The 15,409-nt window shown below is 41.6% G+C and overlaps 2 protein-coding genes across 3 annotated transcripts in view; both read left to right on the forward strand.

Moving 5' to 3' along the window:
- The window catches only part of galk1 (galactokinase 1), a 28,241-nt gene that overhangs the window by 7,108 nt on the left and 5,724 nt on the right, over positions 1–15,409 (forward strand). The gene's annotated exons all lie outside the window — the stretch shown is intronic.
- LOC117247440 (BTB/POZ domain-containing protein KCTD21-like) lies at positions 1,705–15,405 on the forward strand. 2 transcript variants are annotated; one of them, XM_078163169.1, is made up of 3 exons: positions 2,071–2,096; positions 3,421–6,000; positions 12,961–15,405. In XM_078163169.1, exons 2-3 carry the CDS (start codon positions 5,587–5,589, stop codon positions 13,423–13,425), a joined length of 879 nt encoding a protein of 292 aa, XP_078019295.1. In that variant the 5' UTR covers positions 2,071–2,096; positions 3,421–5,586; the 3' UTR covers positions 13,426–15,405. The 2 variants fall into 2 exon arrangements, with proteins under 2 accessions (XP_033467896.1, XP_078019295.1); XM_033612005.2 differs by having other exon boundaries at positions 1,705–6,000.

Below are 15,409 nucleotides of genomic sequence, written 5' to 3' on the forward strand. Positions count from 1 at the left end.
CGGCCCAAAATGGGTCACGGGTCCATTCCGAATGGAGAAGGGACTCACAAGTGAATTGCAAATGTGTCAAGTTTGTGAAAAACACTTTATTCTTAAGTATAGTGAATTTCCAGCACAAAGCTTTTAAGTGCTGTTTCCTGCTGTAGAGTGAGTGACTAATGGACAGCTACTGGACAGAGACAGCAGACTAGCTTGCTGACATGGCCAGATACAAGTATGACGCTGAACATATTAAACTGTGTGGACCTTAAGCTGATGATTAAGGAGAAATCTGGACTCCAGTGCTGGACCAGTTGGGAACCATTGCACTAGAAGACTGTGGACAGACTCTGAGAAGACTTAAGTCTGACACCCTCTCACATCTTTAGACAATGTGAGATTTCAGTCACAGATTTTGCAAAGACTGGAGCTCTTGCAGGATCACTAATTGCAAGACTACAACTGGATTCCTTTTCAGACTATTTCCCATCCTGCTCCTGTTGGATAAATATTATGCCTAGCTCCCCTCAAGAAATATGAGGTTTTGACAATTCCCTCTGTGTCCCCACAAACACATTACTCTAGAAACACACAATAAGAGGCATCATATGTTGACAGTATTCTTGTGAATCAGCATCAGTATCATCCGTAAAGATAAACTGTATTTGCACACAAATTATACATTTTGGATTTTGTTGCCTCAATTTGCTAAAAGTTGGGTAGCTGCTCTACTAAAAATTAAAATTTCTCACAACACTAAGTACTGGATGGTGGATGGATCAGATACATACCCAATTAAACACGGATGCTTGTTCACACCATAGCTCCACTAGTTTCTCCTCCTTTTCCACCGTACAACAGAACAGAGACTTGATCATGTTTTTGCGCCTCCACAGAATCCCCTCCGTGTTTACTGTCTACCCGGTTTGCTGCTTCCTGTTTGGTGCTGGAGAGAGCACAGCTATTGGTTGTTGACAATGCTCACATCATTGAACTTCACTATTTGCATGAGCCAAGACTGAGACCTTACTGTGATAGTAAACATTTTGATTTTGTCGGAATGTCAGGATGAGAAAAAGACTGATTTAGGACAGCTCAGACTTAGTTTTATAATCACTTTACAATGAACCATTGAGATCACAGGAGAGCACACCAGCTCCAGCAAAACTCAAGATTTTATTTTGATATTGAAGAACTGTCAAAATGAAAATTGGCAATGACATTGCTTGAGAAGTCATTTGATGTAAGACAGCATAAGGCATCCATTGGTATCAATCAAAAAGTCAAACACCATGTTTGCCTCAATATTCTTCATCAAAATGGAACTCACTCAAGACATTGCAGTGTACAGGCCAGAGCGTACACACCACCTTTCCCCCAAACAAAGATGGCAGTGGTCTTGTGACATCACGTTGACTTTCAGAATAGCTTGTTGGCTTTCCTACTGGGAGTTAGAGGAAAAGAACAGTATAAATGTCATCTACATGTATTCAGTTGTAAAATTTTCCAGGACTGGTTAAGTGTAGTTTAGCACAGACACACTATAAACAAACTAGCTAGCCTCCACTAAAAAAATAAAAAATACACCTCTCATTAACATCAAAGTTGCCTCTTTTACATGTTGTCTTCTATCCCGTAAGTTAGTTGCCAATACAGACAAGATTTAGCTTGTTTTTTGAGTGAAACTATGCAAAGCTGGCAACTTCAATATGAGGACAAGACTTCTGAGGTGTTGTTGGTCAGTAAATGTCTTCAGTGTGTAAGTCATACAACAGACATTCATTAGAAACTCAGTCTGTTTGAACAGAACCACTCTCTCTCTCTCTCTCTCTCTCTCTCTCTCTCTCTCTCTCTCTCTCTCATTCCTGCACATAGCATTAGCATTACCATCATCCCAGCCACCTGTTCTCTCCACTGCAGAGCAGTAAAACATTCAGAAGCTGATTCACTCACTTGTTCACTGAAGTACTGTTCACTGTTGGGGTTTGGCTCGGTTGGAGAAGGTAAAACACTGATGATATTGGTGATGTTTCTTTTGTGAACATCTAGGGGAAGATTTAGATGGTTGACTGCCCTACAGCAGGGCTCAAAATACTTTTTTCTGTGTATATACACTGGTACACCGTGTACATACACTGGTGCATGTAAGTTTTAAAATTCCATGCACCAATTTTTTTTTAACTGCAACATTCAGTGTATTTGTTCCTCTTTCTGCACTTCCACCACAGTTATGGTCGGATCCAACTGAAAGAAATCCAACAACTCCAAATCTGACTGCTGCAATGTTTTCTTAGTTGTGAAATAAATGAGGAAATTGTCGGTGTGTTATAGTGTAATCTGAGCTGATTTGAATCCATTGTGCTTCTCAGCAAATCTTATCTAGTTATTTCTCGTATTAGGACTGTGTTTGTTTGGGCACCTATGGTCGAAATTTCTTTTACTGTGAATGGTTTAGTAAGGAATGAAGTTAAAGAAGACACATTTTTTCCAATATTTTAAGCAAGATTACTTTTTAATTTCAGTCTTTTACAGTTTCAAAATGACAAAAAAGCTAAAGGACTTGAACCAAAAGTTTGGGCACCCTGCATGGTCAGTACGTCCCCCCCCTTTGGCAGTTCTCACAGCTTCTAAACACTTTTTGTAACCAGCTAAGAGTCTGTCAGTTCTTGTTTGGAAGATTTCCGCCCATTTTTCCTGCAAAAGGCTTCTAGCTCTGTGAGATTCTTGGGCCCTCTTGCATGGACTCCTCTTTTGAGGTCTATCCACCAGATTTTCAATAATGGCAAAACCTTCAGCGTGCACCTCTTGGGGTAGTCTGTTGTGGATTTAAAGGTGTGTTTAGTATCATCCTATTGTAGAAGCCATCCTCTCTTCATCTTCAGTTTTTTTTACAGATGCTATGATATTTGCTTCCAGAATTTACTGGCATTTAACTGAATCCATTCTTCCCTCTATCTGTGAAATGTTCTCCATGCCACTGGCTGCAACACAAGCCCAAAGCATGATCGATCCACCCCCGTGTTTAACAGTTGGACAGGTTCATAAAAAGTCTGCACTTTTTTTCTTCAAGCACACCTTTTCTCTATGTTCCATCTGTAACCTCATGCAGTTTTGAGATCAGTTCATCTTCTACTCACTTAACTATTCACAGTAAATTAAATTTTGACCAGGGTTGCCCAAACTTTTGCACGCCACTGTAAACCCAGTCTTTTTGAACAGAACCTCTCCTGTTCTCTCCGCTGCAGAGCAGTGAATCATTCGGAAGCTGATTCACTTGCTTGTTCACCAAAATACTGTTCACTGTTGGGGTTTGGCTTGGGTGGAGAAGCTAAAACATTGGATTGTGTGGTAATATTTCTTATGTGAATACGTGGAGGAAGATTAAGATGGTTGACTGCCCTGCAGCAGGGCATAAAATACTTTTTCTGTGTGTATACACAGGTGCATGTTTTTGAAATTATATGCACCAACTTTTTTTTAACCACATCATTCAGTGTATTTGTCCCTCTTCCTGCACCTCCACCACAGCTACGTCTGGATCTGACTGAAAGAAATCCAACAAGCCCAAATTAAACTGCTGCAACGTTTTCTTAGTTGTGAAATATGTGAGGAAATTGTCAGTGTGTTATTATGTAATCTCAGCTGACATGAATCAATTGTGAAGCACAATAATTCAGTAGTTTTTTCCTCATAACGGGCCTTCTTTGGGTACATCACATATCCAACAAAACTTACTTAATACATGATGTCTAATTAAATATTACTGTAATGTGTTTTTTTTTTGTTCTTTTTCGACTGCTCCATGTACCGGTAACACCACAAATGTGTATCAGAATCCAAGCAATGGGTGGCTTTACTGTAGTGTTTTATGTTGTTGCTGTTGCTGTGCTGCTCTGTCTTGTCTGCCCGTACGCTGTCAGTATCCTCTTCTCACACTTTATCAGCATTATCAGTTATGAATTTGTTTGTCATTGTGTGAGAAAATGGATGTGTGGCGTGAGAGTGTGTGTAAAGTGTCAGTTGTGTGAGACTTTCGATAAACGTGTGAGACTTGGCAGCTTTGCACAACAATCTCACAACAACAATATAGCTGTAGAGACTGAACCCGTTTCTTGCACCAGGTTGTAAATGTGTATTTCTGCTGTAAAGTTGAGCACTTCACTATGGAGGTCCATGGAAATTAACTGGCCTCTGGAGCCAGCCTCAAGTGGCCATTTGAGGAACTGCAGTTTGTGGCTGGGTTCAGCTGTCAGCCCTGGAGGTTGCCGCATGTTCAATTCAGTGGCAGCCTTGCATAAGCAGTAGGCGAATGCTACATTGCTGTCATCCATAGGGGACGCCACAAATGGGGGAAGAAATATAATCAAAATGTTTATCCTTGACTATTTTTTACTAATATTATTACTACTATTATTTTTTAAATATTACACAAGACCACAACAATATAACTACATAGCAAAGTCTACAAAATAACAGAGAGGCCTTTTTTTCTGGGTTACCTGTAGTTTGTCGGGGCTGTTTTTTTTTTGTTTTGTTTTTTTGCTGCTTGTCTATTCTCAGTGGATTGTTGATTAATTTAGTCCGAAAATCTGAGAACTGCTACTGTCAGATGACATTACTGACAGAGACAGAAGGTTACTGAATGTAAAGTGTTTCTTGTTAACGATAGAGCAGCAGGTCAGTTTGTGATTCTGCAGGTTGCTGAAAAAAGACTTTGGAAATTATTTTCACTTTTGTGACCCAAACTATTACAGCTGACAGCCACTAGATGTTTCAGGTTTAGCTTAATTATTCTCATCCTGCAACATAATACTGTTGTACAGTTGGGAAATTGAACTTTTTCTCTTGTTATGATTCTGTTTTGTGGAAAATCTTTGCTTTCTGAAGGGCATTTGAAATTAAAAGTGTCTGAGGACATTGTTCATTTGTTCACAGGGGATAACAGCACTTTCAGTGTTCTGTCTGTCACTTTAAGGGGTGCATTTCAGACAAATTGCCCAGTCCCCCGTGTCTTGCTCAGACAGCTCCAGTGTGTGTGTGTGTGTTTGTGAGAGGGAGAGATCAGGGGGTATGAGCTGAGAATAAAAGCGAGCTTCGTGGAGCCAGAAGTGTCCAGTTATTAGCATGCTGGTCTGGTCACTGTGGCCCTTCTGCCTTTCTGCTTTAACCCAGTCAGACTGTAGGCCTGCTGTTAGCTGACACCACTCAGAATCCTGCAGGAGATACATCAACAACGACGCACATTTAACCGCAGAAAAATCATGGAAACACCTGCATTTATAATGCCGTTGCTTTGACGCAGCAATGAGAAGGGAAAGAGCAGCAGCCTTTTATATGTCTGAAACTTGTGTTTTATAAATCTTCAGCTTTGGAAACACACCTTGGCAGATTTCCTCGCATCTTTCCTAACTCGGCCGTATCCAGGCTACTATTGTGGCGCTCTAACTGTCTAAGGAAAGAAGTCTTTCTTGGGAACAAAAGAAGCACTTGAAACTTCCACATCCCTCAGTCCTCAGCATTCCTGACCAGAGCACAAGGATCCTTATCCTCCCAATAACAACATCAGAGAATTCACAGGATCACAGAAACCGCAGCTTTGCCTCCAAGATGCTGAACCTCAACTCACCGGACGACAACAGCAACAGGAACTCCCTCCAGGACCCAGTGTCATTGAACGTCGGTGGAGAAATTTACACAACAACCCTGGACACTCTGACACGCTGTCGGGACTCGATGCTGGGCGCTATGTTCACCGGACAAATCCCCCTGCTCAGAGATAACAGAGGGAATGTTTTCATAGACCGTGACGGGAAAGTGTTCAGGTACATTCTGAATTACCTGCGCTCCAGCTCCCTGGACCTGCCGGATGGCTTCTCGGAGCTGGCGCTGCTGCGGAGAGAGGTGGATTTCTTCCAGATACGCCCCCTGCTGGACGAGATTTGTCGGTATGAGGCATCGGTGCCTCTCAGCTTGAGAGGAGGGCCGCTCGGAGCCATGATTATGGTGAATGTTCATTCTAAGGTATGTTTGTTTAAAGTTAGAGCAATAGGTCAAATCAAGTCAGTGGGCCTCATGGAAGAACCGCTTTACAAACAACATTATTCTAGAGTGCCGCAGACGAGTGATATAAGACAGCTTGTCTCTACAAGCAGTTGCAAACAAAATTCAGTGGTTCAGATCAGTCACACAAGTCATGAACAGACATAAAACCCTTTCATTCCAGCTCTTTATGCAGGTTGCTGTCAGGGGACATAATGAATCCATTATAACAGCTGACGGTGTGACATCACCTACTGTATGATACTCTCTTCCCTCTTTATTTCTGTCACAGCAAAGCACTGCTATGACAACACAAAGTTGGCAGCTGTATTAATATTTTCTAATACTGACACTGCTAAATTTATACTGTTTGATCTGCTGAATTCTGACAGCAGGTTTTGAAGCTCTGAAGTGTGAAATTCTTCCCTTGACTCTTTAGAACATTTTTGTGAATTAAACTTTCCCAGAAACCGGATGGAACAGGTGGCCTTATATAGCAACTTTTAAAATTGGTTATTTTTCAAACTGGAACCTATTTTCTGCAACTTTTGGGAACAACAATTTTTTAAACTGGTCCAGTATTGAGTGAGAGTGCTGCAGCCGACAGCCGCAATACAGGCTGCAATGTAACCACTTGAGGCATGTTCGCACCTTCAGTTTACGTCCACTAGAAGGGCTTGTTTTTGCAACTGACAAGCTCAGATTGTTCTTTTGTGTCCGACAACATAATGGAAAGGATCCCTACAGAAATAGACCTGTTTCTTAAAGAGTAAGAGCCTTTTCATTTATTCAGAGACAGCCCCAAAATCACCCACCAGATCCCAATTAAATAAGCAGTAATTTTATCATTGTGAAACACACTTCATTCAAAGTCTACAGGAAGGAAAACTCACAAAAGAGTGTTTTCACTGTTCCAGTTCAGTTTAGGACTAGATGTTACAACACTTTGATGCACATAATACTGAGACTATGAGTAGGAGTAATTGTGCCGTCTCGGAAGTTACCCTTTAGGGGCAGTGATTGTTCAGATGATCAAATGTTTGTCCAGACAGACAGACAGAGTTTGGTGAACGTGACTTAGAACACTTGTGCAAGGCAAACCTAAAATCAAAAAGGTTTTAGGATAAGAATGAGAAAATGTTCTTGCATGAGGCCCACTATTTGATTAAGATCAGATATTTACTAGGCAGTCCACCATGGACACAATTGTAATTATTATTTAGTTTCCCATTTATTGTAGAATTAATAGGTTGTCTGCAGAAAGTAGTAATTGGTGTAATCAGATGTCTTCAAAGTGAGTTTAAAAGCAGTGCACCCACATAGGAATAGGCAATATAACAATTAGGAGATCTATCTGGTTATTTCATCAATTACTTTCATCAAATACTTTCAGACAGTGAGCAGTTCCAGCTGTGAAGTCGTTCTTTATTTGCCAGCAGGGTGCATCTCCATCACTGCAGCAACCAGCAACAACTTCTACCACCAACCTGTCCCATACACTACTGGACGCTATTTACTGGCCCTGATCTCACCACACAGCCAAATAGAGCGCATCTTAATTGCATCAAATTATTAAGTACAGATCACATAATCAAACTACGGTATGAAGCTCATGTTGCTTCAAGGTCTTTTGATTTATTGATGCATGTGTTTACAGCTTGAATGGCTGTCGCAGTATACAAGTATTAATAATGTCCATGATATTTAAAGATGAAACATTAACACACAACAACACAATACCATCTAAAATGATCCGGTGCCTCATCATCATCGATTATTTCTCCTATTTAAGTTAAGTTCTTCAGTTCTAAAGCCACGATCACACAGAAAGCATTTTGTAGGTTGCAAAACACGAGTTGCACCGCGCTACTTTTTGTTTTTTAATTGAATGCCACGAGTAAACAAAAAAAAAAAAAATGCTTGCAGGGCCTATTAATTGCTGCCAGGCAACCACCACATCACCTCCAAACGGGGGTTTGTGTGGGTATATTAGACCTTGAAAAAGAGGGCGGATTATGGGGAGTACCATCAGTTGGTCCAGGAGCTTCGCCTCCATGATGGCTGTTTCAAGTACTGCACTTAGATGTTTCTATCCCTGCTGCCTTCTGTTGAGATCGTGGTAACTGCGGTTTGTAAAAGCATATAGCTCTGAGTATCCAGCAGCTGCTACCACCAGTTTCTCCTCCATTGTTTACCAACTGTAAACTTGTTATCGTGACCACCACAGAAGGCCCGCGTCTCAAATCATCTGACTGTACAATGGGAAAAAAAGCATAGATGATGTGGGGTGCTTTTCTGCTCTGAGTTGATGTCTTTTTCAACTAGAGGAGTTCAGAGTGCTCTGGCAAAAGTGCAGAAAATGCAAGGCTCGTAGCAGCGCAAAAACAACAAGCAAAAAGTTAATTTCTCATTAAAAACTACTACTACTACTGAATTGAATTGAATTCTGTGGTGGTCACGAGAACAAGTTTACAGCTGGTAAACAGTTGAGGAGAAAATTGTGGTAGCGGTTGCTGGATACCCAGAGCTACCCAGAGCTACACGACGAAAAAAACGCAGTTACCGATCTCAATAGAAAACAGCAGGCTTGGAAGCATAAAAGCGCAGTGTGAAATTAATAAAATTAAATAAATAAATAAATAAATAAATAAATGGCATATTGATTGCATGGGAAGGTTAGGGTATAGAGGTGATGGGGTGGTTGCCTGGCAAGAATAAAAAGGCGCAGCAAGCGTTTTTTTACTAGTGGCATTCAATTGGAAAAAAAAAAAAAAAAAAAGTAGTGCAGTGCACCTCCCGTTTTGCAACCTGCAAAAGGCTGACAGAGTGTAATTGCTCTTTTTGTACACATTTGTATATGTTTGGTAACAGACTCTTTCTCCACCTCCCAACATTCGTATTTTGAGAGTCATTTGCCCCCTCATTGTTAGGCATTTTTTCCTCTAGATATCATTATAATATTATTATAATATCAGTATTGTGAACTCTTTTGGCCATGGTAGTTGTGTGGTGAAAATCTGATATTGTGCCAGCCCTTTTTAAGGAACTACAAAAGGGAACAATGCTTTCTGCATTGTTTTCCCGTGTGGTTTCTGGGGTTGCCATGGTCACACAGTGAACCACAGCGTAAATTGAAAAAAAAAGTTCCACCATCATCATGGCAACATGATGGCTCTGCATACTGCTTTGTTATGTAGTGGGAGCTAAAGGTGGAGTTTGAATCTCTACCAGCTGATATTCAACAGCACTAGGTAGAGGATAAGATGTGCTTATTTTCGCACAGCTTATAGGTACAATACAGTGGATTTAGTCACAATCAATGTGAAATCTCTGTTACATGTTGCAGAAGGGTGTAACAATACATCAATCTGAATTGATTTGTTGTTTTAATGATCAACGATCCAATTTCATCAATGCAAACTTAAAACATCAATACATATTGCCATCTTTAAGATATGCCCTTATTTTGAAATTCCTGTGGTGTGTCAGTGTAAGCATTTCCGTTCAAATAACCAACTTCCTAAACATTCATACAGTGCTACCCCAGGCAGATAATGGTAAGCAGCCAAGAAAATGACAATGAGGTTATTTAATATCATCTCCTATCAATCACCAGGATTTTTGAATTAAATTGAAATCACAACATGGCCAACTGTCATATCAGCAAATATTGTATCGTTGTCTAAAGAACTGATGTAATATCATATCGTGAAGAAACCTGTGATTTACACCCCTAGTGCTGCTCAGTGCAATAATTCAGTGCAATAATTAATCAGTAAAAGCAACATGCGTCAAACTGAACTTGAGTGAAAACCTCGTCCAACCCATAATTTCCAACACTGTCAGTGGGGTTTTGGAACTTGCTTATTTGAAGCAATTGAGGCGGCAGCAGCAACTGCTCTCTCTCTGAAAGTATGTTAATGGGTTTCTAAATTCAATTTACAGAAAATTTAGCAACTCAAGAAAAACTGATACATATAGCTTGTTCAAAGTAATCATACCCTCTTCTTGAGTCATTGCTGACAGTCAGAGATATGGAGGCTCTGAACTAAGCTAAATGAACAGTGTATTGACTCCTGAAATTGTTTTCAAGAGTCAGGTTTGGTCTGGTGTCATGAGACCTGAGAGAACATGCGTATTTGCTTTCTTGCTGAGAGTTTGATGAGAAGATTGACCCTTTTCTCTTTGTGTTAGTACACGAAATGGAAAGCTACTGCCAGCAGCTGGCAAATTTAGCTTAACACAAAGACTGGAAACAGGGATACGGCAGGCTTGGCTCTGCTGAAACATAGCAAAGTCCACCTTCTAGCACCTCTAAAGCTTACTAATTAAAGCAACACAATGGAGTCAAAATATATATCCAAGATCCTTGTGATGGTAAATCAACTCATAATAGGTTGGATGACACCTACGTCATTGCTTGAGTGCGTCTGTTTCACTTGCACTGGCACTATGCAGTTTCGGGGTTCGAGTCGGAACCCGGACACAAAAAGGACTACAAAATTTGGCTGCTTTACGGCATACGTCATATCCCCCTCCTCTCTTTAGAATAGCGTAGCCGAACCGAGGTGAACAAAGTTAGACGTGGTTGTCATGGCTGAAGCGACAAAGAAAAGGTAGAAAGTGAAGGTGCTGTCCGAGGAGACAAAGAAAAGAAAATGGGAGAGCAATAAAACAAGAGCTCGAACAAGGATTAATATTGGCCCAGCTTTCACACGCTGGCGAGAGCTGAAAGAGGAGGAGGGATGCCCAACCGATGGTGATCTGGCGCTGTTACTGCTGTTACCCTCTACTTAGGAGACTCACTGTCTGCAGGTCAGCTGCCTCAGGTACATTTTAAGATAAAGTGTTAGCCTACACACAGACAGCTTTCATTTTAGTTTGTCTTTAACAGTTTGCTGTTAGCACTGCGAGCGCGATGTGCTTGTGTCGACCACGATCGTAAATCATAATAGCAGTGAATGAGAGACTGCGGACAGAGCAGATTGAAATATGTCTTTCTACATGCTGATCACATGTATTGGCTTGTAGCTTGGCTTGGCTTATAGGTTTTATCACACTTACTTACAGTAACAAGCGTAGTTGTCATCAACTAGAGTAATCTTTAAGTTATATTTCCTTCATCTGCACCGGGGCCCCTCTGCTGTTGTCTGACTTCACTCTGATGAGTTTGTGTGTGTGCATGTGCACGCTGTGAGGAGGTCAGCCCTAACATGCAAAGAGCAACTCATTTCTGAGTTTAGAAAATGAATAAATAAATAAAGCAATCGGCCTAATCGTGTATGTGCAAAATGCTATAAGGCTACTTTACCTGTTCTGAAGACATGATGATTGCGCATTACATGGCCTGCTTCAGGAAGTTCACTGGTATCGTTGGCTTGTCAACAAATGCACGCGCAGAAAGTTTTTTGCGACAGTTGTAACAGACAATACCGTTTTTCGTCTGTAGGGGGACCCCGTGAGGTAAAAAGCGCAATCCTCCATTGTGTTACTTTAACACTTAATATCGTTTGTTTTATCTGCACAAACAAGTGTATAAATGACAAATGAAGAAATAGTCTGGCACATAAAGGCGCAGCTGGGGGAGGAAGGGGTCTGGTTTGGTGACCTCAGAATTGCTTCTCTGCTTTTTGCAGATGATGTGGTTCTGTTGGCTTCATCACACAGTGACCTCTAGTACGTACTGGGGCAGTTTGCATACGCGTGTGAAGTGGTCAGGATGAAAGTTAGCATCTCAAAGTCTGAGGCCGTGGTTCTCTGCCAGAAAACAGTGGATTGGCCCTTTGAAGGTTGGGAGAGAGTTACTGCCTCAAGGGAAGAAGTTCAAGTATCTTGGGGTCATGTTCACAAGTGAGGGTAGAATGGAGTGTGAGATGGAACAGCAGTTTGGCGCAGTGTCTGCAGTGATGTGGGCACTGAGCCAGACTGTTGTGGTGAAGAGGGAGCTGAGTCAGGCAAAGCTTTCAATTTCCTGGTCCATCTACGTCCCAACCTTCACCTATGGTCATGAACTTTGGGTAGTGAATGAGTTTCTTCAAAAGGGTGGCTGAGCTCTGCCTCAGAGATAGGGTAAAGAGGTTTGCTCCTTCATGTTGAAAGGGGCCGGTTGATGTGGTTCAGGCATCTGGTCAAAATGCCTCCTGGGTATCTAGAGGTGTTCTGGGCACATCCGACTGGTGGGAGGCCGTGGGGAAGACCCAGAACATGCTGGAGGGATTAGACATTGTATCTGGCCTCAGAACGCATAAGGGTGCCCGAGGAGGAGCTGGAAAGCTTTGCTGGGGAGAGGGGCATTTGGAATACTTTGCTCAACCTGCTGCCCCTGCAACCTGGTCTAAGATAAGCGGTTGAAAATGGATGGATGGATATAGTAACCCCCTGTAAAACAATGATTTGATTATTGTACTCCTTTGTTTTGGTGCAGATTAAACAAACGAGAAAGACTGTGTTAATAACTGAGCTTTTAACATGTTAAAAAGCATGTTAATTAGTTGGCAAATTTTGTTACTTTTGGACAGAGCCAGGCTGGCTTTTTTCCCCTGTTTCCAGTCTTTGGCATTGGTGAAGTTAGCTAGCTGCTGACAATAGCTTCATATTTAGTGTACAGATACAAGAGTGGTAGAAATCTTCTCATCAAACCCTTGTTAACAAAGTCAACAAGTGCATTTCTCAAAATGTCGAACTTTTCCTTTAACCTGAATAAAATTTTAATTGGATTCAGTAAAAAAAAATAAGCATAAGAAAGTTTTAGTGTCTATCAACCTGGTTTTCTAAAACTTTAGACAATACTGGCCTTCACTCACCTTTTGAGAGACAGTTTATGTTTACCATATCTGCAGTATATGAGCAGAGGATGTGTGTTCAGAGACACGGACAAACCGGTTCTTTGTTTGTGTATACCCAGAGAATGTGTAGTCAGCATATTATGCCCTCTCATTCCAGGTCCGCGTTCTCCACTTTAACTTACGCCATGGGCCAGAAAACTATGAGCTTCGCACATGCTCTGTGCAAGCCTTCACAGTTGACCTCTTTTGTACCTGGAAAGCCTTCCTGGCACTTCTTTGCGAGCGCTTCTACTACAGAACATCCCAAGGTCTCACTACCCTCCATCCATGCAACCCGAGGCAGAACAGACTGAAACTGGAGTGGGTGCCAAAGCCTGACGAACTCCCACAGGACCAGTACGACAAGCAGTGTTACCGGGGGCTGACCCTCTCTAACCCTGAGTCCACACAGTTAGATGACATCATGAACATGCACCGGAACCCATGTGATATCACAGACATGCAGGGGTTTGTGGAGGAGCTGCTGAAGGTGTCTTTGGCTGAAGGATTCAAGGTCGATCTGGTGACTCCTGACCCAGCGGAAATTCTCAACTGCACCTCACTTCGGCTTGTTAAGTGCTGAACTCTGGGCAAAGAACATAAAGTAGCTGATGAACTATGGTTTGCTTTCTCGAGTCTCAACTGAACCAGTTATCCAGTTAGAGTTAGGGTTAACCTTTTAATCTGGAGATCAGAAGGATACAGATTATGACTAGGAGATCTTTGAAAATTATTTTTGTCTGTAATTTCTGTGTTCTTCTGTTATAGAGTTTGCCAAAATAGTGAATAATATAGCTGTGTTTAAATAAGGGCCCTTTCACACCTACATTGTTTGGTCTGGACTTTCAGACTTTTCAATTTGATCCAAACCAAAATGAAAGTTGTGAAATCTGCCCAGACCACAGTCTGGAACAAACAGCTAAACCTTGGTCCGATGCAAAGACGTCGTCTTGGTCCAAACTGAGCCATGGTTTGGTTTGGTTCTGGTGGTCCATATTTTGGATGGTTTGGACTTTTGGATCAAGTACAGGAAGTTTCGGCAGGCTATCTGGAAGTGATAAGAGTATTTGTAGTACCTCAGTGCATAATGTGTGTGTGTGGTTCAGCGACAGAGAGAGTGACGGTGGCTGCACTTAGAGCAGACAGCCGTTGGTGGTTGAAGCAGAGGAGAAATTAGCAGGAGAGTTGTCAAGTGGTAGTAAATGTAAAGGGTAGGTCTCAGTTTGTCCGTGAACACGGAAATATAACAGAATGAGTCATTGGAGAAGATTTTATAAAGAGTCACAAAAACTCTAACAATTTCCAAGTATTTTCCAAGGGGATACGAAAAGACAGAAGAACCCGTCTACAAACCACTCAGTGTAATGTTCAAGGAGACATATCTTGCATTGAGACGCAGTTCATGAAGGGGACACAGCTCACTTAGGATACATGGCTCACATAGGAGACACAGCTCATGTAAGGAGACACAGCTCATGTCGGAGACACAGCTCATGTTGGAGACACAGCTCATGTAGGAGACACAGCTCATGTCGGAGACACAGCTCATGTTGGAGACACAGCTTATGTAGGCAACACAGCTCATATAGGAGACCTGGCTAATGTAGGAGACATGGCTCACGTAAGAGACAAAGCTCTTGTAGGAGATACAGCTTATGTAGGCAATGTGGCTCACATAGGACACAGGGCTTACATAGGAGACACAGCTCACGTAGGAGACACAGCTCATGTAGGAGACATGGATCACGTAGGAGACACGGATCACATAGGAGACACGGCTAACACATAGAACAAGGGGTTTATTTCCTTATCCGCTGAGAGGGTCCTAAGGACAGAGGGATGTCATATGCTGTAAAGCCCTCTGAGGCAAATTATGATTTGTGATACTGGGCTTCATAAATAAAATTGATTGATTGATTGATTGAAGACACGGCTCACGTAGGAGACACAGCTCACATAGGTAATGATGACAGGCCATAATTATACCATGTATACTTCTTCAGTGAGCTCACATAATTGCAATGTCAAACCAAAACTAACCACGTAAAATTAATACACTGTAACAAAAATGTGAACCTTGGTTTGGACCTTGGTTCAGATTTCCAGGTGTGAAAAGGTATAATAACACTTTTTTTTAGCACTGACGCGTCATATCATGACATTTAACATGTAACATTTAGATGTATCAGAAGTTTTTAGACATGAAATCTAAAACATTGCTGGCTTCATCTGTCTCTTAAAAGTGACTGCTTTTGGACTTTCAAACATAGGTGTCTATTATGGATATTTTCTACACTGACTTTGTTGACAGGACAGTTATAAACACAGCTGTGATGCAGTGGCAGCATAACTAGGGAACAGCAGTGATTTGGAAATAATTTCATCAAGGAACCAGAATGTTTTCAGGTCTCACAGGTGCATGGATGACGGATTGTGAAACTTGCTTTGCACTTTAATGAATGTTTACCTGCAGACCTTAACTGCAGCCACTGGCAGCTCTGGGCTTGCTTCTACTTCCCACACAACCTTGCAGATCCACTAATAAAATCTGTCATGAGTTTCCTCAT

Source organism: Epinephelus lanceolatus, chromosome 21, assembly GCF_041903045.1.
Source record: "Epinephelus lanceolatus isolate andai-2023 chromosome 21, ASM4190304v1, whole genome shotgun sequence".
Lineage (NCBI taxonomy): Eukaryota > Metazoa > Chordata > Actinopteri > Perciformes > Serranidae > Epinephelus > Epinephelus lanceolatus.